This window comes from Bufo bufo, chromosome 3 (assembly GCF_905171765.1).
Source record: "Bufo bufo chromosome 3, aBufBuf1.1, whole genome shotgun sequence".
Taxonomy (NCBI): domain Eukaryota; kingdom Metazoa; phylum Chordata; class Amphibia; order Anura; family Bufonidae; genus Bufo; species Bufo bufo.
In genome coordinates, this window is record NC_053391.1 from 158,252,710 (window position 1) to 158,275,571 (window position 22,862).

The window sequence follows — 22,862 nt, forward strand, 5'->3', positions numbered from 1 at the left end:
GGAGGAATCATGACTTCAGATAGAAAAAAATTCTGAATATTCTAAAAAAATGAATATACAGTATAGCACTATATTTAATATAGTGCTATATATTTGTTTTTTTAGAATATTCTGTTAGCTGCATTACAGGAGTGAAGGGACAGCATGGAGAGAGAAGAATGACAGCTTGGGCCATACATTTAGTCTGCTGTAGAAGTCCCGGGCTGGTGGCCTCCCCTTTCTCACTAAGGCCTCATACACACAACCGTTGTGTGCATCCGTGGCCGTTGTTCCGTTTTCAGGGTTTTTTTGCGGACCCATTGACTTTAAATGGGTCCGTGGAAAAATCGGAGAATGCACCATTTGGCTTCCGCGTCCGTGATCCGTTTTTCCAGTCCGTGAAAAAAATATGACCTGTCCTATTTTTTTCACGGACAACGGTTCACGGACCCATTCAAGTCAATGGGTCACGGATGCACACAAGATAGTCATCCGCATCCGTGATCCGTGTCCGTGATCCATGTCCATTTTTCCTATCATTTTCAAAGCAAACTTGACTTAGTTTTTTTTTTCACTTTTCATGTCCGTGGATCCTCTAAAAATCAAGGAAGACCCACGGAAGAAAAAACGGTCACGGATCATGGAACAACGGAAATCCGTTTTGCGGACCACAAAAAAAAAACGGTTGTGTGCATGAGGCCTAAGAGAAAGCAACTTCTTCCTGTTTAGAAGCTGTAATAGCGGGGATGGGGCCAAATAGTATTAATAGGAAAGAGCCTACTGCAGAATTCTACAGTCCTCCTGTGGGCCAGTCCAACACTCAATTGCATGGCTAGATGCTTGATTTTATACTCCTGTGCCAATGGGATTTAAATGCTGAATAAAATACCTGGATTTAATGATTAAGATATCTGTCCGAATAATTTCGTCCATATAATGTACTCAACAATTTAACTTCTTCATAGGGTATAATAGAAAATTACTGAAAATAAGCATTGATGTTTGTATGACAATGGTGTAAAATATTGCTTATGTAGACCTACAGTAACTATAAAGTGATCATGCCATAAAATATAAAATAGCTGAAGAATAGATGTCTCCCCCTTCCAGCGGTAGTGGTGGTGTTATAACTGGAATATACTGCGATTTATTAAACCATGAACTGCTGACTGCTTTTTTTCTTTTAGACATTATTTGATTATGAAATGTATTGGTAATTTTGAGAAGTTGACAATGTCTTTACTTCTTTATCAAAGGAGACTTCTTTAATGATCCTATACCTGAGGCAGACCTGTTTATCGTGGCCAGGGTTATTCATGACTGGACAGAAGAAAAATGCATTAAACTACTGACGAAGGTTTATCAGTCTTGTAGACCCGGTGAGCTCATAATCTGCAGGAAAATGACATTGCAAAATCAATGTGATATAAAATATGTTTGTGTTAAAAAAATACAAAAGTATTATACGGTAGTAGTTATGCCTTTACTGTCTAACGGGAAACATTATATTTCAAAGCTTTTGAAAGACAGAGGCTCCTTCATCAGGTCGTTTTACAAATTAATTAGGTTACTTTCACATCTACATTGTTAATTTTAGTTTTGAGATCCGACATAGAATCTCAAAACCAGAATTAAACATATCTGTGCCATTTAATACATACAAATGCATCAGTTTACGCCGGATCTGGTTGCATTAAATCAAGATGTTATAAATGAAGATGTTAGACTTGTGTCAATGACTGGAACATTGTTATCGGCTTGAATTCCCAAATGTTTCTTTCTTTAATGTTCTTAAAGTTACATTTCCGTATTAAGATCTTTAAACCCTTCCTGATACAGCCATTTTTCACCTTCCTGACAGAGCTAATTTTTGCAACTCTGACATATGTCACTTTTACGCAGAGACTGTTTTCTCTAGACACATCATACTTCATGTTAATGGTAAATTTGAGTGGATATATTTTAACTTTTTTTTACAATTTAACTTATTTTAAAATCCAAAAATTGCGGAAAATTTGGAAAAGTCACAATTTTCTAAATGTTTTATTCTCTGCAGATAGTAGACAGATCGTAAGTATTATACCTCATAGAACAGTTATTGCATAGACCGATAGTAAATAGTATACCTCATACAACAGTTATTGCATAACAATCACCATATGCCTACTTTATGTTGGAATCATTTTTCAAATGTCATTCTATATTTTTAGGTCGAAAGTTAGAAACACTTTTTTCTAATTTTCAGGAAAATTTCCAAAACCCAATTTTAAGGATCAGCTCAGTTATTAAGTCGCTTTTGAGCAGTGGCGACTCTAGGAACATTATATAGGGGGGGCACATAAGATACCACAGTCAAAAATAGGGGGGCACTAATAATTTTCACCACTTAATCATACTACTGAAAAAAAACAAAATAAGTATATATAAATAAGATTACAAAATATGAGAGCATTGCGGTATGCAGGGATACCTTTTTATTGTACTAACCTAATACTTAAAAGACAAGCTTTCAAGAGTTTTCCTTCCTTTCTCGGTATTGCTTCAGACCTGGGAAAGAGAGAAACACTCTTGAAAACTTTTCTTTATAGTTTAAAGCAGTTTCAGCAAACACCAGGGCTGTGGAAATAATCCCATATGTTAAACATGTAACTAAAGAAGACCAATGAACAGACACTCACAGGCTTATTCACAAAAGTGTGAAGTGTTTTGGAGAAGGGAACAATCTAGGACAACATAACTGAATAGGAAAGTGAACTGAATTAGAGAGTTCTACCGACTCTTTCCTCTGTCAGCCTCCAGTACTATAGTATGCAGTAAATGGCAGCCTCCACTCTCTGCCTCCACTGCTCTGCTTTGTACTGGTGCTTATTATGGCACACATACGCACACACCCGATGCCAGCCCAGGACCATCCTGGCATCACATATATGTATATGTAACTTAAGAGTGCCATAATAAGCACTAGTAGATGGCGGAACAGCGAGCAGAAAGGGGAGGCTGCCATGTACCGCATGCTATAGTACAGGAGGCTGGCAGAGAAAGGATTGGGCAAAGGTAGTGATCCTGCTACCTGGCAGCTGCATGCTGAAGGCCTCAGCATGCAGCTGCCAGATGGCCATCCCAGCCTCTGCCAGCTTCCTGTACTATAACAGATGCATGCCTTTTATTATATAGGAGGCTGGTGGGATTGGGATGGCAGCCTGTGGCTGCACACTCAGGACTTTGCCTACTGCTGTAACTGGCCTTTCCTCCTCTCCACCTGACTAGCGCATTGTCGCAAGTGCAATGTATCTGTCACCCCCACAGACAGGGCACCCAGGTGCAACACAATTCTCCAAGTCACGCCATTCCTTCAGACTTAAAGAAACTTCCAGAGGACAATTTGTGGACATACCCCCTACAGTGTGCGCCTTTTACCTCAGGGAACATCAACTTGTGGAAGCTCTCTGCTAAAGTGTGCAGATAGACCCTGGTGTGGCTGCTCTTTCTCTGCGGCAGCTCCTCCTGCAGTCTCCTCTGCCAGACAGTGGTGTCAGTGCAGATAGGTGGCGGTCCGGCGTCCGCAGCACTGGTGGGCACCTCGTCGTCCTTCGAGCCCTAGCTCTGTGTCGGTGTCACAGCCAGACAGCTGAGAAGCGCTCACAGGAGCTTCTCAGATCCTCCTCCTTGAATTTCTTTGTTTTGGTTTAGTTTCTCATCTCGTTAGTCTATCTCAGCTGTCATGCAGTTGGACTGATCGCTACCCTTTAAGTTCCTCCCCATAATGCAGTAGTGTGCGGCTGATACAACTTCCTGGAGTGTGTGTGCATGCTGTTCCCAGTTCCCAGTTCCCTGTTCCCAGTCGTCAGTCGTCAGTCGTCTGCAAGATAAGTGCTGTTTATGTATTTATGATTGTCTTTTCTGGATCCAGGTGACCCTGACTCCCTCCGTGTCAGTGTAGGGAGCCGGTGGTCGTGTCCCTTCACTATTGTAAGGTCTTCAGGTAATAGATAGCCGAGGAACGTGGATATGCGGCCATCCACCTTTGGGGTGTTCGCATAGGCTGAGCAGTGAGGGAGAGCGGCAGGTCTATTGCAGGGGTCTCCCTTTGTTCCTTAGTTGTGGATCCAGAGAGACATTGTTTATATGGTATTGTCTTGTTTCCTGTACACCATCCGTGACAGTCAGCTTAGAGAAGCGACATCCAGACAGCTTCAGCTCCTTGAGCCTGGTGCAGAACATGCTGTCACGGCCTATGGTGTACGCTGTGACACTGTTGCCATGCTTGCTGTTGCCGGTGGCAACATGTTGCTGTTTTGGCATGTTGTGGCAGTGTCACGGGTTTTGCTGTGTGTGCCGTGACTTGCTGGCCACGCATGCTGTTGTCTGCAGCAACCTGTTGCCTTTTGCTTGTGTGTGCAATTCCCCTTTAAGTAGTGTCTCCCTGCTGTGTGGTGTGTGTGGGGTTAATACACTGGCTTGAGCAAAGTGGTGAGTTGGGTGTGGTCTCAGGTCTCTTTATATCCTTTGGCTTGGAGACTGAGATCAGTTTTGGTTTGTCTGCCTTGCATGTGAGATGCTTGCTCTGTGCATGGATGAGATCTGAGGGCCATCCAAGTTTGACATACTGTCACGGTGGGGGGTGGGGGTAACTCCCCACCGTACAATGTCACTAAATACTAGGCCATAGGCAGGGAAAAGGGAGCTGGTCACCTCGTAAAGCTTCCCTAAAATAGCCCTAGTCTCCTGGCTGTATGAGCCGCCTTCAATGTTAAGGGGGCTCATACCCACAAACCTAGAAGTCTAGGAATCCCTGCATCGCCCTCAAAATCGTGACAGGGCAGATACCTCCTGTTCATCCAACACCACGGATGAAAGGCGCCTCCAGAGGCCCAGTAGCTGACAGATAAAAAAGACAGAATGCAGCAACTGCACAGCAGGTAAGTACACAGTGTAACAACAGAACACTAGAAACAACCAACACTTACCTGCCGCAGCAGAGATGGAAAGATGGCACCAACATCTACCCGGATCTCCATGCGAACACCGGATGCACGGAAGCTCCAGGCAGGACAGCACACTGTCTTGTAGAGTAATTCCCCCTCCGGGTAATAAATCCCCTTCCGGAGGAAACACACGCCAAGGGAAACGTCTTGCACACATGCAGGGACAAACACCAACAACATCCCAGACATGCAACAACAAACAAGATGTACAAGAAACCTCCAACTCAAACCCACACCATAAACACACCAGGAGGGGAAGGAAGACATCACAGATGACATCGCTAAGAACATTGATGTCAAACTTGGATGGCCCTCAGATCTCATCCATGCACAGAGCAAGCATCTCACATGCAAGGCAGACAAACCAAAACTGATCTCAGTCTCCAAGCCAAAGGATATAAAGAGACCTGAGACCACACCCAACTCACCACTTTGCTCAAGCCAGTGTATTAACCCCACACACACCACACAGAAGGGAGACACTACTTAAAGGGGAATTGCACAGACAAGCAAAAGGCAACAGGTTGCCACAGACAACAGCATGCGTGGAGAGCAAGTCACAGCGCACACAGCAAAACCTGTGACACTGCAACAACATGCCAAAACAGCAACATGTTGCCACTGGCAACAGCAAGCGTGGCAACAGTGTCACAGCATACACCATAGGCCGTGACACATGCTGGCGGCTGCAGTGCCGCACCTCCCTGGGCTTCAGGTGCTCTTCTTCTCTGGAGGAACCGCAAGACTAGACAGAGCCAGACCCCATGACAGGCTCAGGAAGGGTTTTAAAAGAACGGCTGCTGGATGTGGTGGGGAGGAGAGGACTGGTGTACACACAATAAGTGTGTGTGTGAGACATTGCTGCCGGGCACCTTGTCAGCCTGGGCCCCAAAGCAGCTGCTTCCCCTGCTTTTTTCCGACAGAGTGGGTGCACGCAGGTGGGGGGGCCAAGCAATAAACTAGGTGGGGCAATTGCCCCCCTGTAGCGACGCCTATGCTTTTGAGGTGCTTATATAACAGAAACCACCCATAAATTATCCCATTTTAGAAACTACACCCCTCAACCTATTCAAAACTGATTTCACAAACTTTGTTAACTCTTTTGGTGTTCCACAAGAATTAAAGAAAAATTGGGGTGAAATTTCAAACTTTCAAATTTTTTGCAGATTCTCAATTTTAGTTAATTTTTCCTGTAACACAGCAAGTGATAACAGTAAAACAAGCCTTAATATTCTAAATTTTAGTTCATTTTTCCTGTAACACAGCAAGTGATAACAGTAAAACAAGCCTTAATATTTATTACCCTCAGTAGTTTACTGATACACCTCATATGTGGTCATAATCTGTTGTATGGACATACGGCACGGCTCAGAGTGCCATATGGTATTTGAAGGGCAGATTTGCTGGAATGGTTTTTGGGTGCCATGTCACATTTGAAGGGACCCTTACAATTGAAACCCCCAAGAAGTGACCCAATTTTGGAAACTACACCCTTTATGTGTAGTTTTACTGAGCACTTTGACCCCATAGGTTTTTCATAGAATTTAGAAACACTTGGCTGTGAAAATGAAAAATTTACTTTCTTCCAATAACATGTTACCTTAGCCCTAGATTTTTAAATTTTTTAGGGGAAATAGGAGAAAAGGCATATCACAATTTGTTACACATCTTCTCCTGAATACAGCAATACCGTAGACATGCTCATAGATTGCTGGATGGGCACAAATCAGGGCTCAGAAGGGAATGAGTGCCATGGCTTTTACATTTGCCAATTTCTCTTGAATAGTTTTCAGGCACCATGTAGCATTTGAAGTCACCGTGAGGTACCCCTTAAGAGGAAACCCCCCAAAAAATGACCCCAGTGATTTTGAACATTTTGGATACTATACCCCTCAAGGAATTTGAGGAGTGTAGTGAGTTCTTTGACACCACAGACATTTCATAAAATGTAGACACATTTAGCTGTGAAAATTATATTTTTTCAAATAAAATGCTGCTTTAGTCCCTGGAAAAAAGAACCCCACATTTCGTTACCCATTTTCTCCTGAATACGGTAACACCGCATATTTGATTGTAAACTGCTGCTTTAGTCCCAGGAAAAATATTTGTGCTGTTTGATCAGAACCTTGATATGCCACACCTGTGAGGTGGGATAGATTATCTCAGCAAAGGAGAAGTGCTCACTAAGGCCTCATGCACACGACAGTGTTTTTTTACTGTCAGTGATTTTGCTTCAGGGGTCCGTGTCCGATTTTGCTTCAGTTGTGTTTCCTTGTGTCTTCCTTTTTCTTTTTTTTTGTCTGACAGTGGGAAAAAAAGGAAGGTTAATGAAAAGTGTAATTTTATTGCACCAAGGTCTTGTAGAAAAAAACGGACACGGACGCGGACACGGATGACATACCAGTTGTGCATCCGTTTTTTTTGACTGACCCATTGACTTGAATGGGTCCTTCCTCCGTTTTCCACTGACAAGAATAGGACAGGTTATATTTTTTTGACTGACTGGAATCACAAATCAAGGACGCAGAGAAAAAACGGAGGACTATCAGTTTTTTTTCACAGCTCCATAGAAATGAATGGGACCTCCGCTAAACTGTGAAAAATGACGGAACGGACGCGGATGCACACAACGGTCATGTGCATGAGACATAACACAGATTTGTGAACAATATTTGAGAGTAATGGGTCTTTTGTGTATGTAGAAAATGTTTCAGATCTTTGAGTTCAGCTCAAGCAAAATGGGAGCAAAACCAAAAGTGTTCCGTTTATATTTTTGCTCAGTGTATAAATGGGCCATACAAAAAATACGGTAAAAAACTATTCCTTGTCAAATGCCCTCAAAAGACATAGGTGCACTGCCTCCGACTGGAGAAGAAAAAGTTCAGTCTCCAAAAGCATCAAAGCTTCTTTACTATAAGAACTGTGAATCTGTGGAATAGACTTCCTCAGGATGTGGTCACAGCAGGAACAGTGGGCAGTTTTAAAAAGGGTTTAGATGAATTCTAAAAAGTAAATGGCATTAATGCTTATGAAAATATGTATAAATCTGAGTCTCACTTCCTGCTGGGATTCACATCTCAACCTATCCCTTGGACTGATGTCTGTTTTCAACCATATTAACTATGTAACTATGTAACAGACGGTGCAAAGTGAAAATAGCCACTTCAGTGCCCAATTTGTTAGTGTAAAAGGTAAGCCCTCTCATTATGATGTTGTGCTTCCTGAGTTTAGAAACACCCTACATGTGGTCCTAATCTTTTGTCTAGACAACAGGAGTCAGTAATAAAAGAGCCTGATGTGCATTTAAAGCCCAATGTGGTGATTTACACTTCTTGTGCTGCCAACTGTAGAGACTCTAGACTGATAAAATAAGTACAATCCGCAAAAAGTGACCCTATTTTGGAAACTGCACCCCTCAAGGTGTTTATTATGGGGTGGAATTAACATTTTGACCCTACAGTTATTTTGAAGAAATTAATGCTCATTAGATCATGCAAAGGGAAAATGCAAATTTTCCACAGATATAGCATTTTAGTGCTCTATATGTTGTGCCCAGCTGGTGCCATCTAAGACACACCAAAATCTTTAAAGGGGTTCTGCAGTTCTTTTAAACTGATGATGTATCCTCTGGATAGATCATCAGCATCTGATCAGTGGGGGTCCGACACCCAGGACCCCTGCTGATCAGCTGTTTGAGAAGACAGTGGCACTGGCAGTAGCCCAGCGGCCTTCTCGCTGTTTACCGCAGGCCCAGTGACGTCATGACTAGTATCACTGGCCTGGGCATGGCTAAGCTCCATTTAAGTGAACAGAGCTTAGCCCCGCCCAGGCCAGTGATACTAGTCGGTACATCACTGGGCCTGAGGGAAACCGAGAGAAGGCCGCGACGCTCCTGGAGCCTTCTCAAACAGCTGATCGGCATGGGTCCCGGGTGTTGGACCCTCGTCAATCAGATGCTGATGATCTATGCAGAGGATAGATCATCAGTTTAAAAGAACCGCTGAACCCCTTTAAATTAATAGGCGGGTTCTACCGAGTACTTGAAATCCAAAAATGTGGACGTAAACTGCTGTTTGGGTACGCTGCAGAGTTCAAAATGAAAATGGCTGTTTTGTCATAACGTTTTTTTTTTTTTTTATTGTGTTCATCTGACGGGGTAGATTACATAATATTTTTATAGAGCAGGTCGTTATGGATGCAGTGATACTGCATATGACTATTTTTGTTCAGTTTTACACAATAAAAGCATTTTTGAAGAGAAAACAAATATGTTTTTGTGTTGCCATTTTCTGAGGACCATATATTTTTTTTACATTTTCTGGTGATGGCCTTATGTGAGGACTCAGTTTTGAGGGATGAGATGATGTTTCTATTGGTACCATTTTGGGCTAGATATGACTTTGCTCGATGTTATGCTTTTTTTGAGGCAAAGTGACCAAAAAAATGGCTGATGTAGCACCATTTTTATTAATTTTTTTACAGCGTTCATCTGACTGGATAGATCATGTGATATTTTTATAGAGCAGGTCATTACAGATGCAGCAATACCTAAAATATTTATTAATTTTTATTTCAGTTTTACACAAAAGCACTTTTGAAAAATAAATCATGTTTGTGTCGCTGTGGTTTTAGAACCATATTTTTTTTTATTTTACTGACAATGATCTTGTGTGAGGGTTCGTTCTATGCATTATGAGCTAACATTTTCTTTGGTACCATTTTGGGGTACATAGTACTTTTTTATCGCTCGATATTGTTGAAAATAATGATGTCAACCCTAGGTTCTTTTCCAGAGATGAAGCTTGACTTAGATTATCAGGCCCACAGACAGCAAGTATTATGGCTATTTTTATGATGAATGAGCCTATTAGCACCTTAACGACCCAGGACGAGAATGCTCGTCCTAAATAGACGGCACTTAGCGCTAGAGGACGAGCATTCTTGTCCTGTGATCCTTCTCTTCCCCCACGTGCGGTCCCGCGATCAGCAGCAGAGATCCGGCTGTTACTGACAGCCGGCTCCCTGCTGCATCCACCAGCATTGGTGATGATGCCGATGTCGGTGGATTAACCCCTCATATGCCGCGGTCAGCGCTGGGAGGTTTGCGCTCCCTCACCTCATCCATCGGTCTCCGCGCTGCTGTGGCAGGGACTCCATGGTTGCTATGGCAGCCCCAAGCCATTCCAAGGCCTCCAGGCTGGGTCTCCTAGGCAACTGTTAGCGTCTTACAGTGTAAGACACTAACAGTTCAATACAGCACAATACAGATGTATTGTGCTGCATTGAAACAGGAATCAGACCCTGTAATGTTGAAGTCCCAGAGTGGGACAAATAATAAAGTGAAAAAAAAAAGTTAATAAAATTTAAGTTTTACAAAAAAATTAAAAGTTTCAAGTAAAAAAAAAAAAAGCGTCCTTTTTCAAAAATAAAGTAAATTTTTTTTTAAAAAAATAGGTAAAAGACATATAGACATAATAGGTATTGTCGCGTCCGTATCGACCAGCTCCATAAACATCTAACATGACCTAACCCCTCAGATGAACACTGTAAAAAAATTAAAAATTAAAACTGTGCTAAATAAAAAAAAAATTGTCACCTTACATCACAAAAAGTACAACAGCAAGCGATCATAAAGGCATACGCCCACCAAAATAGTACCAATCTGACCGTCACCTCATCCCGCAAAAAATGAGCCCCTACCTGAGACAATCGCCCCAAAAAAAAGAAAAAATATGGCTCAGAATATGGAGACAATATCTTTAAAAAAAAAAAAGGAAAAAAAGCTGTTATTGTGTAAAACATAAATAAAAAAAGTATACATATTAGATATCGCCGCGTCCGTATCGACCGGCTATATAAAAATATCACATGACCTAAACCCTCAGATGAACACCGTAAAAAATAAAAAATAAAAACTGTGCTAAATAAACAATTTTTTGTCACCTTACATTACAAAAAGTGTAATAGCAAGCGATCAAAAAGGCATATGCACCCCAAAATAGTGCCAATCAAACCTTCATCTCACCCTGCAAAAATCATACCCTACCCAAGATAATCGCCCAAAAACTGAAAAAACTATGGCTCTCAGACATATGGAGACACTAAAACATGATTTTTTTAAAAATAAAAATGAAATCATTGTGTAAAACTTACATAAATAAAAAAATTGTATACATATTAGGTATCGCCGCATCTGTGACAACCTGCTCTATAAAAATACCACATGATCTAACCTGTCAGATGAATGTTGTAAATAACAAAAAAAAAAACGGTGCCAAAACAGCTATTTCTTGTTACCTTGCCTCACAAAAAGTGTAATATAGACCAACCAAAAATCATATGTACTCTAAACTAGTACTAATAAAACTTCCAACCTATCCCGTAGTTTCTAAAATGGGGTAACTTTTTTGGAGTTTCTACTCTAGGGGTGCATCAGGGGGGCTTCAAATGGGACATGGTGTCAAAAAAAACAGTCTAGCAAAATCTGCCTTCCAAAAACCATATGGCATTCCTTTCCTTCTGCGCCCTGTCGTGTGCCCGTACAGCAGTTTACGACCACATATGAGGTGTTTCTGTAAACTACAGAATCAGGGCCATAAATATTGAGTTTTGTTTGGCTGTTAACCCTTGCTTTGTAACGGGAAAAAAAATTGAAAAAAGTGAAATTTTAAATTGTATCTATATTTTTCATTAATTTTTGTGGAACACCTAAAGGGTTAATGATGTTTGTAAAATCAGTTTTGAATACCATGAGGGGTGTAGTTTCTAGAATGGGGTCATTTTTTGGTGGTTTCCATAATGTAAGCTTCACAAAGTGACTTCAGACCTGAACTGGTCCTTAAAAAGTTGGTTTTTCAAACTTTCTGAGAAATTTCAAGATTTACTAAACTAAACTTCTAAGCCTTGTAAAGTCCCCAAAAATAAAATATAATTCCCAAAATGATCCAAACATGAAGTAGACATATGGGAAATGTAAAGTAATAACTATTTTTGTAGGTATTAATATATATCATAGAAGTAGAGAAATTGAGACTTGGAAATTTGCTAATTTTTTTAAAAAAAAATTACTCCATTTTACCAGTGTCATGAAGTACAATATGTGACAAAAAAACTATTTCAGAATGGCCTGGAGTACTCAAAGCGTTTTAAAGTTATCACCACATAAAGTGACACTGGTCAGATTTGCAAAAAATGGCCTGGTCCTGAAGGTGAAAATGAGCCCAGTCCTTAAGGGGTAATACCCAGAATGATGTTACTTCAATTTATTAATTCGTGACATCAATTTATTCATCCCAAATCTCCCCTCAGCCTTCTCTTATAATATTTTTACCCATTGACTAACATGTGGATGACATCTAATTGGTTAGTACAACATTTTAAACCTCAGCATTCACGCCCGTTGATATTTTTAAAATTAAATACACATGCCAATTGATTGTCTAGTATTGTTTTAGTACATTAGTTGTATATTTGGAATGCAGAGGTAAAATACCCTGTCGTGGCACTTCTGTGTATACTTCAGTCAAGGAGACTCCGTTCGCTATCCCTGAAGTCTAAATTTTGATTCAATCAAGAAGACCTTTATCCTTTTCTGCTCACCTGTACACATCAGATAAGTGTTGTAAATAGTTGTGCATGAAACTTAACTGTAGTATAAAAAAACTAAATGTCCTCCAATGTTTGATCAATGAAATGGCAATGAGCATCACACATTATATATATATATATATATATATATACACTGCTCAAAAAAATAAAGGGAACACAAAAATAACACATCCTAGATCTGAATTAATTAAATATTCTTCTGAAATACTTTGTTCTTTACATAGTTGAATGTGCTGACAACAAAATCACACAAAAATTAAAAAATGGAAATCAAATTTTTCAACCCATGGAGGTCTGGATTTGGAGTCACACTCAAAATTAAAGTGGAAAAACACACTACAGGCTGATCCAACTTTGATGTAATGTCCTTAAAACAAGTCAAAATGAGGCTCAGTAGTGTGTGTGGCCTCCACGTGCCTGTATGACCTCCCTACAACGCCTGTGCATGATCCTGATGAGGTGGCGGACGGTCTCCTGAGGGATCTCCTCCCAGACCTGGACTCTGTCATAGCAGAGAATCAGACTTCACGTCACCCACCACTGGAACAGGCCACTGTCACTTATTTAGGCCCAGGCACCCAGGCAGAGGAGAGAGGTCCCGTAACAGAGAATCTGGCCTTATGTCAGCACAGAATCTGGCTTCATGTCATAGCAGAGAATCAGGCTTCACGTCACCCACCACTGGAACAGGCCACTGTCACACATTTAGGCCCAGGCACCAAGGCAGAGGAGAGAGGTCCCGTAACAGAGAATCTGGCCTTATGTCAGCACAGATTCTGTCTTCATGTCATAGCAGAGAATCAGGCTTCACGTCACCCACCACTGGAACAGGCCACTGTCACACATTTAGGCCCAGGCACCCAGGCAGAGGAGAGAGGTCCCGTAACAGAGAATCTGGCCTTATGTCAGCGCAGAATCAGTCTTCATGTCATAGCAGAGAATCAGGCTTCACGTCACCCAACACTGGAACAGGCCACTGTCACACATTTAGGCCCAGGCACCCAGGCAGAGGAGAGAGGTCCCGTAACAGAGAATCTGGCCTTATGTCAGCACAGAATCTGTCTTCATGTCATAGCAGAGAATCAGGCTTCACGTCACCCACCACTGGAACAGGCCACTGTCACACATTTAGGACCAGGCACCCAGGCAGAGGAGAGAGGTCCCGTAACAGAGAATCTGGCCTTATGTCAGCACAGAATCAGTCTTCATGTCATAGCAGAGAATCAGGCTTCACGTTACCCACCACTGGAACAGGCCACTGTCACACATTTAGGCCCAGGCACCCAGGCAGAGGAGAGAGGTCCCGTAACAGAGAATCTGGCCTTATGTCAGCGCAGAATCTGTCTTCATGTCATAGCAGAGAATCAGGCTTCACGTCACCCACCACTGGAACAGGCCACTGTCACATATTTAGGCCCCGGCACCCAGGCAGAGGAGAGAGGTCCCGTAACAGAGAATCTGGCCTTATGTCAGCGCAGAATCAGTCTTCATGTCATAGCAGAGAATCAGGCTTCACGTCACCCACCACTGGAACAGGCGAATGTCACACATTTAGGCCCAGGCACCCAGGCAGAGGAGAGAGGTCCCGTAACAGAGAATCTGGCCTTATGTCAGCACAGAATCTGTCTTCATGTCATAGCAGAGAATCAGGCTTCACGTCACCCTCCACTGGAACAGGCCACTGTCACACATTTAGGCCCCGGCACCCAGACAGAGGAGAGAGGTCCCGTAACAGAGAATCTGGCCTTATGTCAGCGCAGAATCAGTCTTCATGTCATAGCAGAGAATCAGGCTTCACGTCACCCACCACTGGAACAGGCCACTGTCACACATTTAGGCCCCGGCACCCAGACAGAGGAGAGGTTCATTCAACTTTGGGTTGCCCCGCAATATAATGGTAAAATGAAATTAAAAATAGTATTGAATGAGGAAGTGCCCTGGAGTAGAATAATATATTGTTAAGGGGAGGTAGTTAATATCTAATGTGCACAAGGGATAGACAGGTCCTGTGGGATCCATGCCTGGTTCATTTTTATGAACGTCAGCTTGTCCACATTGGCTGTAGACAGGCGGCTGTGTTTGTCTGTAATGACGCCCCCTGCCGTGCTGAATACACGTTCAGACAAAACGCTGGCCGCCGGGCAGGCCAGCACCTCCAAGGCATAAAAGGCTAGCTCTGGCCACGTGGACAATTTGGAGACCCAGAAGTTGAATGGGGCCGAACCATCAGTCAGTACGTGGAGGGGTGTGCACAGGTACTGTTCCACCATGTTAGTGAAATGTTGCCTCCTGCTAACACGTTCCGTATCAGGTGGTGGTGCAGTTAGCTGTGGCGTGGTGACAAAACTTTTCCACATCTCTGCCATGCTAACCCTGCCCTCAGAGGAGCTGGCCGTGACACAGCTGCGTTGGCGACCTCTTGCTCCTCCTCTGCCTTCGCCTTGGGCTTCCACTGGTTCCCCTGTGATATTTGGGAATGCTCTTAGTAGCGCGTCTACCAACGTGCGCTTGTACTCGCGCATCTTCCTATCACGCTCCAGTGTAGGAAGTAAGGTGGGAACATTGTCTTTGTACCGGGGATCCAGCAGGGTGGCAACCCAGTAGTCCTCACACGTTAAAATGTGGGCAACTCTGCTGTCATTGCGCAGGCACTGCAGCATGTAGTCGCTCATGTGTGCCAGGCTGCCCAGAGGTAAGGACAAGCTGTCCTCTGTGGGTGGCGTATCGTCATCGTCCTGTGTTTCCCCCCAGCCACGCACCAGTGATGGGCCCGAGCTGCTTTGGGTGCCACCCCGCTGTGAACATGCTTCATCCTCATCCTCCTCCACCTCCTCCTCATCCTCGTCCTCCTCGTCCTCCAGTAGTGGGCCCTGTCTGGCCACATTTGTACCTGGCCTCTGGTGTTGCAAAAAACCTCCCTCTGAGTCACTTCGAAGAGACTGGCCTGAAAGTGCTAAAAATGACCCCTCTTCCTCCTCTTCCTCCTGGGCCACCTCCTCTTCCATCATCGCCCTAAGTGTTTTCTCAAGGAGACATAGAAGTGGTATTGTAACGCTGATAACGGCGTCATCGCCACTGGCCATGTTGGTGGAGTATTCGAAACTGCGCAACAGGGCACACAGGTCTCGCATGGAGGCCCAGTCATTGGTGGTGAAGTGGGTCTGATCCACAGTGCGACTTACCCGTGTGTGCTGCAGCTGAAACTCCACTATGGCCTGCTGCTGCTCGCACAGTCTGTCCAGCATATGCAAGGTGGAGTTCCACCTGGTGGGTACGTCGCATATGAGGCGGTGAGCGGGAAGGCCGAAGTTACGCTGTAGCGCAGACAGGCGAGCAGCGGCAGGGTGTGAACGCCGGAAGCGCGAACAGACGGCCCGCACTTTATGCAGCAGCTCTTACATGTCGGGGTAGTTGCGAATGAACTTCTGCACCACCAAATTCAGCACATGCGCCAGGCAAGGGATGTGCGTCAAACCGGCTAGTCCCAGAGCTGCAACGAGATTTCGCCCATTATCGCACACCACCAGGCCGGGCTTGAAGCTCAACGGCAGCAACCACTCGTCGGTCTGTTGTTCTATACCCTGCCACAACTCCTGTGCGGTGTGGGGCCTGTCCCCCAAACATATGAGTTTCAGAATGGCCTGCTGACGTTTACCCCGGGCTGTGCTGAAGTTGGTGGTGAAGGTGTGTGGCTGACTGGATGAGCAGGTGGAAGAAGAGGAGGAGGAAGCTGAGTAGGAGGAGGAGGAGACAGGAGGCAAAGAATGTTGCCCTGCGATCCTTGGCGGCGGAAGGACGTGCGCCAAACAGCTCTCCGCCTGGGGCCCAGCCGCCACTACATTTACCCAGTGTGCAGTTAGGGAGATATAGCGTCCCTGGCCGTGCTTACTGGTCCACGTATCTGTGGTTAGGTGAACCTTGCCACAGATGGTGTTGCGCAGTGCACACTTGATTTTATCGGACACTTGTTTGTGCAGGGAAGGCACGGCTCTCTTGGAGAAGTAGTGGCGGCTGGGAACAACATACTGTGGGACAGCAAGTGACATGAGCTGTTTGAAGCTGTGTGTGTCCACCAGCCTAAATGACAGCATTTCATAGGCCAGTAGTTTAGAAATGCTGGCATTCAGGGCCAGGGATTGAGGGTGGCTAGGTGGGAATTTACGCTTTCTCTCAAATGTTTGTGAGATGGAGAGCTGAACGCTGCCGTGTGACATGGTTGAGATGCTTGGTGACGCAGGTGGTGGTGTTGGTGGTACATCCCATGTTTGCTGGGCGGCAGGTGCCAACGTTCCTCCAGAGGCAGAGGAAGAGGCCGAGGCGGCGGCAGCAGCAGCAGAAGAGGCCGAGGCGGCAGCAGCAGAAGAGGTAGCAGGGGGAGCCTGAGTGACTTCCTTGTTTTTAAGGTGTTTACTCCACTGCAGTTCATGCTTTGCATGCAGGTGCCTGGTCATGCAGGTTGTGCTAAGGTTCAGAACGTTAATGCCTCGCTTCAGGCTCTGATGGCACAGCATGCAAACCACTCGGGTCTTGTCGTCAGCACATTGTTTGAAGAACTGCCATGCCAGGGAACTCCTTGAAGCTGCCTTTGGGGTGCTCGGTCCCAGATGGCGGCGGTCAGTAGCAGGCGGAGTCTCTTGGCGGCGGGTGTTCTGATTTTGCCCACTGCTCCCTCTTTTGCTACGCTGTTGGCTCGGTCTCACCACTGCCTCTTCCTCCGAACTCTGAAAGTCAGTGGCATGACCTTCATTCCATGTGGGGTCTAGGACCTCATCGTCCCCTGCATCGTCTTCCACCCAGTCTTGATCCCTGACCTCCTGTTCAGTCTGCACACTGCAGAAAGACGCAGCAGTTGGCACCTGTGTTTCGTCATCATCAGAGACGTGCTGAGGTGGTATTCCCATGTCCTCATCATCAGGAAACATAAGTGGTTGTGCGTTAGTGCATTCTATCTCTTCCACCCCTGGGGAAGGGCTAGGTGGATTCCCTTGGGAAACCCTGGCAGCAGAGTCTTCAAACAGCATAAGAGACTGCTGCATAACTTGAGGCTCAGACAGTTTCCCTGATATGCATAGGGGTGATGTGACAGACTGATGGGCTTGGTTTTCATGCGCCATCTGTGCGCTTTCTGCAGAAGACTGGGTGGGAGATAATGTGAACGTGCTGGATCCACTGTCGGCCACCCAATTGACTAATGCCTGTACCTGCTCAGGCCTTACCATCCTTAGAACGGCATTGGGCCCCACAAAATATCGCTGTAAATTATGCTGGCTACTGGGACCTGAGGTAGTTGGTTCACTAGGACGTGTAGCTGTGGCAGAACGGCCACGTCCTCTCCCAGCACCAGAGGGTCCACTAACACCACCACGACCATATCCACATCCGCGTCCGCGTCCCTTATTAGATGTTTTCCTCATTGTTCCCGTTCACCACAATTTTGAGAATGGCAAATTTGGGAATAGTTTTTCAACCCATAACAAAAAGTGTGCTTTTACGGTCACTACAAATAACTTGACCAGCTAAAATAGTACAGATTTGGTTGAATAGAAATGTGAGGCCTGTTTTTTTTTGCGCTGTGTGACAGGTATAGGTTTAATCACAGAAGCAGACTTCTATCTGCACGGTAGCGTGTGTCTTAGGTTTTTCTGAATGACACTATCAGCACCTTCAATGTAAGATATCCTTTTTGGGATAGATTTCAAGTAGGCCTCATATAGCAGAAACTAGTTATTTTGAGAATGGCAAATTTGGGAATAGTTTTTCAACCCAGAACAAAAAGTGTGCTTTTACGGTCACTACAAATAACTTGAGCAGCTAAAACAGTACAGATTTGGTTGAATAGAAATGTGAGGCCTGTTTTTTTTTTGCGCTGTGTGACAGGTATAGGTTGAATCACAGAATCAGACATCTATCTGCACGGTAGCGTGTGTCTTAGGTTTTTCTGAATAACACTATCAGCACCTTCAATGTAAGATATCCTTTTTGGGATAGATTTCAAGTTGGCCTCATATAGCAGAAACTAGTTATTTTGAGAATGGCAAATTTGGGAATAGTTTTTCAACCCAGAACAAAAAGTGTGCTTTTACGGTCACTACAAATAACTTGACCAGCTAAAACAGTACAGATTTGGTTGAATAGAAATGTGAGGCCTGTTTTTTTTTGCGCTGTGTGACAGGTATAGGTTTAATCACAGAATCAGACTTCTATCTGCACGGTAGCGTGTGTCTTAGGTTTTTCTGAATGACACTATCAGCACCTTCAATGTAAGATATCCTTTTTGGGATAGATTTTAAGTAGGCCTTATATAGCAGAAACTAGTTATTTTGAGAATGGCAAATTTGGGAATAGTTTTTCAACCCAGAACAAAAAGTGTGCTTTTACGGTCACTACAAATAACTTGACCAGCTAAAACAGTACAGATTTGGTTGAATAGAAATGTCAGGTCTATTTTTTAGGCGCTGGGTGACAGGCTCAACTTGCCCCTGATGTAGTATATGGCCAAAAAATACCCACACTATTGATGGTTAAATGTACTTGGGTGACACAGGCTCAGCCTGCACCAGATGTAGTATATGGCCAAAAAATAACCAGACTGTTGATGGTTAAATGCACTTCGGTGACACAGGCTCAGCCTGCAGCTGATGTAGTATATGGCCAAAAAATAACCAGACTGTTGATGGTTAAATGCACTTCGGTGACACAAGCTCAGCCTGCAGCTGATGTAGGATATAGCACAAAATAACCACACTATTGATGGTTAAATACACTTGGTGATAGCTTGTGCTGGCGCACCACAAGTCACAAAATGGCCACCGATCACCCCAGAAAAAAGTGATCTAAAAACGCTCTGGGCAGCCTCAAAAAAGTGAGCAAGTCGATATTAGCACTTCAATGATCCACAGCTGCAGATCGATCACAGAATGAAGTCTTTTGGAGGAGTTAATCTGCCTAATCTCGCCCTAACGTCGCAGCTGCAACCTCTCCCTACGCTTGTATCAGCAGAGTGACGTGCAGCGCTACGTGACCCAAGCTTATATAGAGGCTGGGTCACATGCTGCACTGGCCAATCACAGCCATGCCAATAGTAGGCAAGGCTGTGATGGCCTCTTGGGGCAAGTAGTATGACACTTGTTGATTGGCTGCTTTGCAGCCTTTCAAAAAGCGCCAAGAAAGCGCCAAACACCGAACCCGAACCCGGACTTTTACAAAAATGTTCGGGTTCGGGTCCGTGTCACGGACACCCCAAAATTCGGTACGAACCCGAACTATACAGTTCGGGTTCGCTCATCCCTAATTACAAACTCTATCCAAATGGTACATAAGAAAGATCGATAAGAAAAAGTCGGTAGGAAAAAATTTATGGTACACAGTCTTAAACTGTAATAAGTGTGATACTCACTTTATGCGCAGTCCTGTGGCGTCCCACGTGTAAAAGCGCTTACCTTGGTGTCGGTTTGATCAGATGCAAACGGCAGAGTGTGATTACTTAACTGACGTCATAAAATCGGATCTCCGAATGATCGCTTCAATTATCGCGAGATGAGCTGTTTCTTTTTCTTTATCTTTCAGATAGTACGGACTCTATTAATCGCAGTTAAAGTTGTGATGAAGCTTCGATCTTTTTTATCATGGATTATTGTCAGTCTCCAGCCGTTGAGTAAAATTGACAACCACAAGTTTTACTTGCTTTTGTTTCAAATGACGATTTCTTAGGTTTTTTTCAATATTGCATGGCCATGCTTCAAATTTCGGACTCTTTATGAATATCCCATCGATCCCAGACGCGTTTCGAAATAGATCCCTAGCTCATCTCGCGATAATTGAAGCGATCATACGGAGATCCGATTTTATGACGTCAGTTAAGTAATCACACTCTGCCGTTTGCATCTGATCAAACCGACACCAAGGTAAGTGCTTTTACACGTGTGACGCCACAGGACTGCGCATAAAGTGAGTATCACACTCATTACAGTTTAAGACTGTGTACCATAGATTTTTTTTATACCGATTTTTTCTTATCGATCTTTCCTATGTACCATTTGGATAGAGTTTGTAATCAAATATTCGTTCAAATATGGAACATTGACCTCAACAATTTGTAGTGTATGGACTTTACATGAGCTATTGAGCCACCATCTCATTTATCCCACTAGTACTTGTATGTATGTTTTTATGTATTTTATGTTTTATTAAATTGCACTTTTTTATCATATCATACTGGTTCTCTGCGTGAAACCATTTGTCTGAGTGCCGGTCCAATACTATTTAGATTATACTGTTTTGAAGGGGTGATTCTGTTTTGGACATTGGCACCAATCCGTGTATATAGTGAGTGAGCCGTCCCATTCCTATTTCATATATATATTATACACTTGTCACAGTGGGGAGTGGGGAAACCCCCTCACCGTACAATGTAAAGGGATAAAGGGGAAGCAGCTAGGCCAGGACGCTGCAATCAGGGAGCAGGTCACCTCCTATTGCATCCCTAATCCTCACCCTAACTCCTTACCGTATGAGTGGACCTGGATAGTGGGACGGCTCATACCAGGATACCTATGGCCCTGATTCGCCCTGATAATTCCTCACATAGGTGCAGGGGAGAGACGACCTGTTCTTCCCAGACATGGATGAACAGGAGTCTCAAATGGCCTAGCAGCAGGGAAAAGGGAAGCCCATACACAGCTAGAGGATTGGCAGGTAAGAACAACAAGACTACTAACTTACCTGCCGAAGCCTCCACAACTGGAACCCGTGCATAAGTACAGCTGCCCGAACACACAGCAGGTCACAGTACAAACAACCCACACAGGAATCCAGCATACCAACTCTGCCAGAGCCCCCCATGCTCACACAGTGCATGGCAGCCCCAAGCAGCGCTGCATACAGGCTTATGGTTCACCCCTCCGGGAAACCAGCCCTCTCACGGAGGTAACACAGACAAAGGGAAACGTCTTGCACACATGCAGGGACAAACACCAACAACATCCCAGACATACAACAACAAACAAGATGTACAACAAACCTCCAACTCAAACCCACACCATAAACAACACCTCAGGAGGGGAAGGAAGACAAGGAGGAACCACACAGAAACTGGGAAGACCTTGATGACCACAAGGGTGGCCCTCACTGGACAGATGGTAAAGCCAGGACCACACCAAGCCTGAAGGAACACTAAGCTACAAGCTTCCAGCAGAAGCTAAATAGCCCAAAGCGACCACACCCAATCAGGGGGTTAACCCTTACAGCACCAGACAGGGGAAGGCTACAACTTAAAGAGGAAGTGCACACACCAGCCAACACGTTACCACCGGCAACAACATGCGTGGCAACCATGTCACGACGCACACAGCCAAAGCCGAGACACTGCCACCACTTGCCATAGCAGCAACACGTTGCCACCAGCAACAGCAAGCATGGCACAAGTGTCACGGCGCACACAGCAAAGGCTGTGACAACACTAGTAGAAGGACTCGGTTTCGTATGGGTATATTTAATCTATTTAATTTAATGTTTGTGTGTGTCGTTCAAAGATATCGACCGTATCCACTATAAAAGTGACATCTACAGTACCCTGCCCCCTTAACAGTGAACTCCACATCCCCATCCCTTAACATTGACCCCCCACAGTGCCCCGCCTCCTTAAAATGGAACCTCCACAGGAGCCCACCCCCTTAACTTTGATCTTCACAGCAGCCTGCCCCTTTAACAGTGAGTTCCACAGTATTCCACCCCTTGACAATGACCTCCACAGGGGCCCGCCCCCTTAACAGTGACCTCTACAGCACCCTCCCCTTAACACTGACCATAGGTTACAGTCCCCTTAACTGTGACCTTCACCATTCCCGCCCCATAACAGATACCTCCACAGCGACTGCTCCTTTAACAGTGACACAGTCACAGTACAGTACCCCGCTCCCTTAACAGTGAACTCACAATACCCCGCTGCCTTAACAGTGATCTCACAGTACCCCACTGCTTTAAAGAGAATTAACCCTACAAAACTAGCTGACATTAGCACATCGCTAATGTCAGCTGAACCTAACTAGTCTATTCCTACTTTTATCTATGCCCCCCGTTACTCCATAAATATAACTTTTATAAAATGCTATTTAGCCTCTAGGAGCAGGGGTGGCAATGCCCCTGCTTCTAGAGGCTCCGTTCTCCCACCTCTGGCCATGCCCTGCTACACTAGATTGAAAGGGCCAGGCAGTGTTGGTCTCCTACTGCTGGCCCTGTCTGCCGCGCAAATCTCGCGCCTGCGCAATCCCATTCAGTATTCGGTGCAGGCAC

At 44.5% G+C, this 22,862-nt stretch overlaps 1 protein-coding gene across 2 annotated transcripts in view; it reads left to right on the forward strand.

Annotated features, from left to right (window-relative positions):
- Nucleotides 1–22,862, forward strand: part of LOC120994865 (acetylserotonin O-methyltransferase-like) — a 178,729-nt gene that overhangs the window by 151,702 nt on the left and 4,165 nt on the right. For both annotated transcript variants that reach the window (XM_040423732.1, XM_040423733.1), the window contains exon 7: nucleotides 1,236–1,358. In XM_040423732.1, the coding sequence (XP_040279666.1) occupies nucleotides 1,236–1,358 (123 nt within the window). The remainder of the gene's footprint in view (nucleotides 1–1,235; nucleotides 1,359–22,862) is intronic.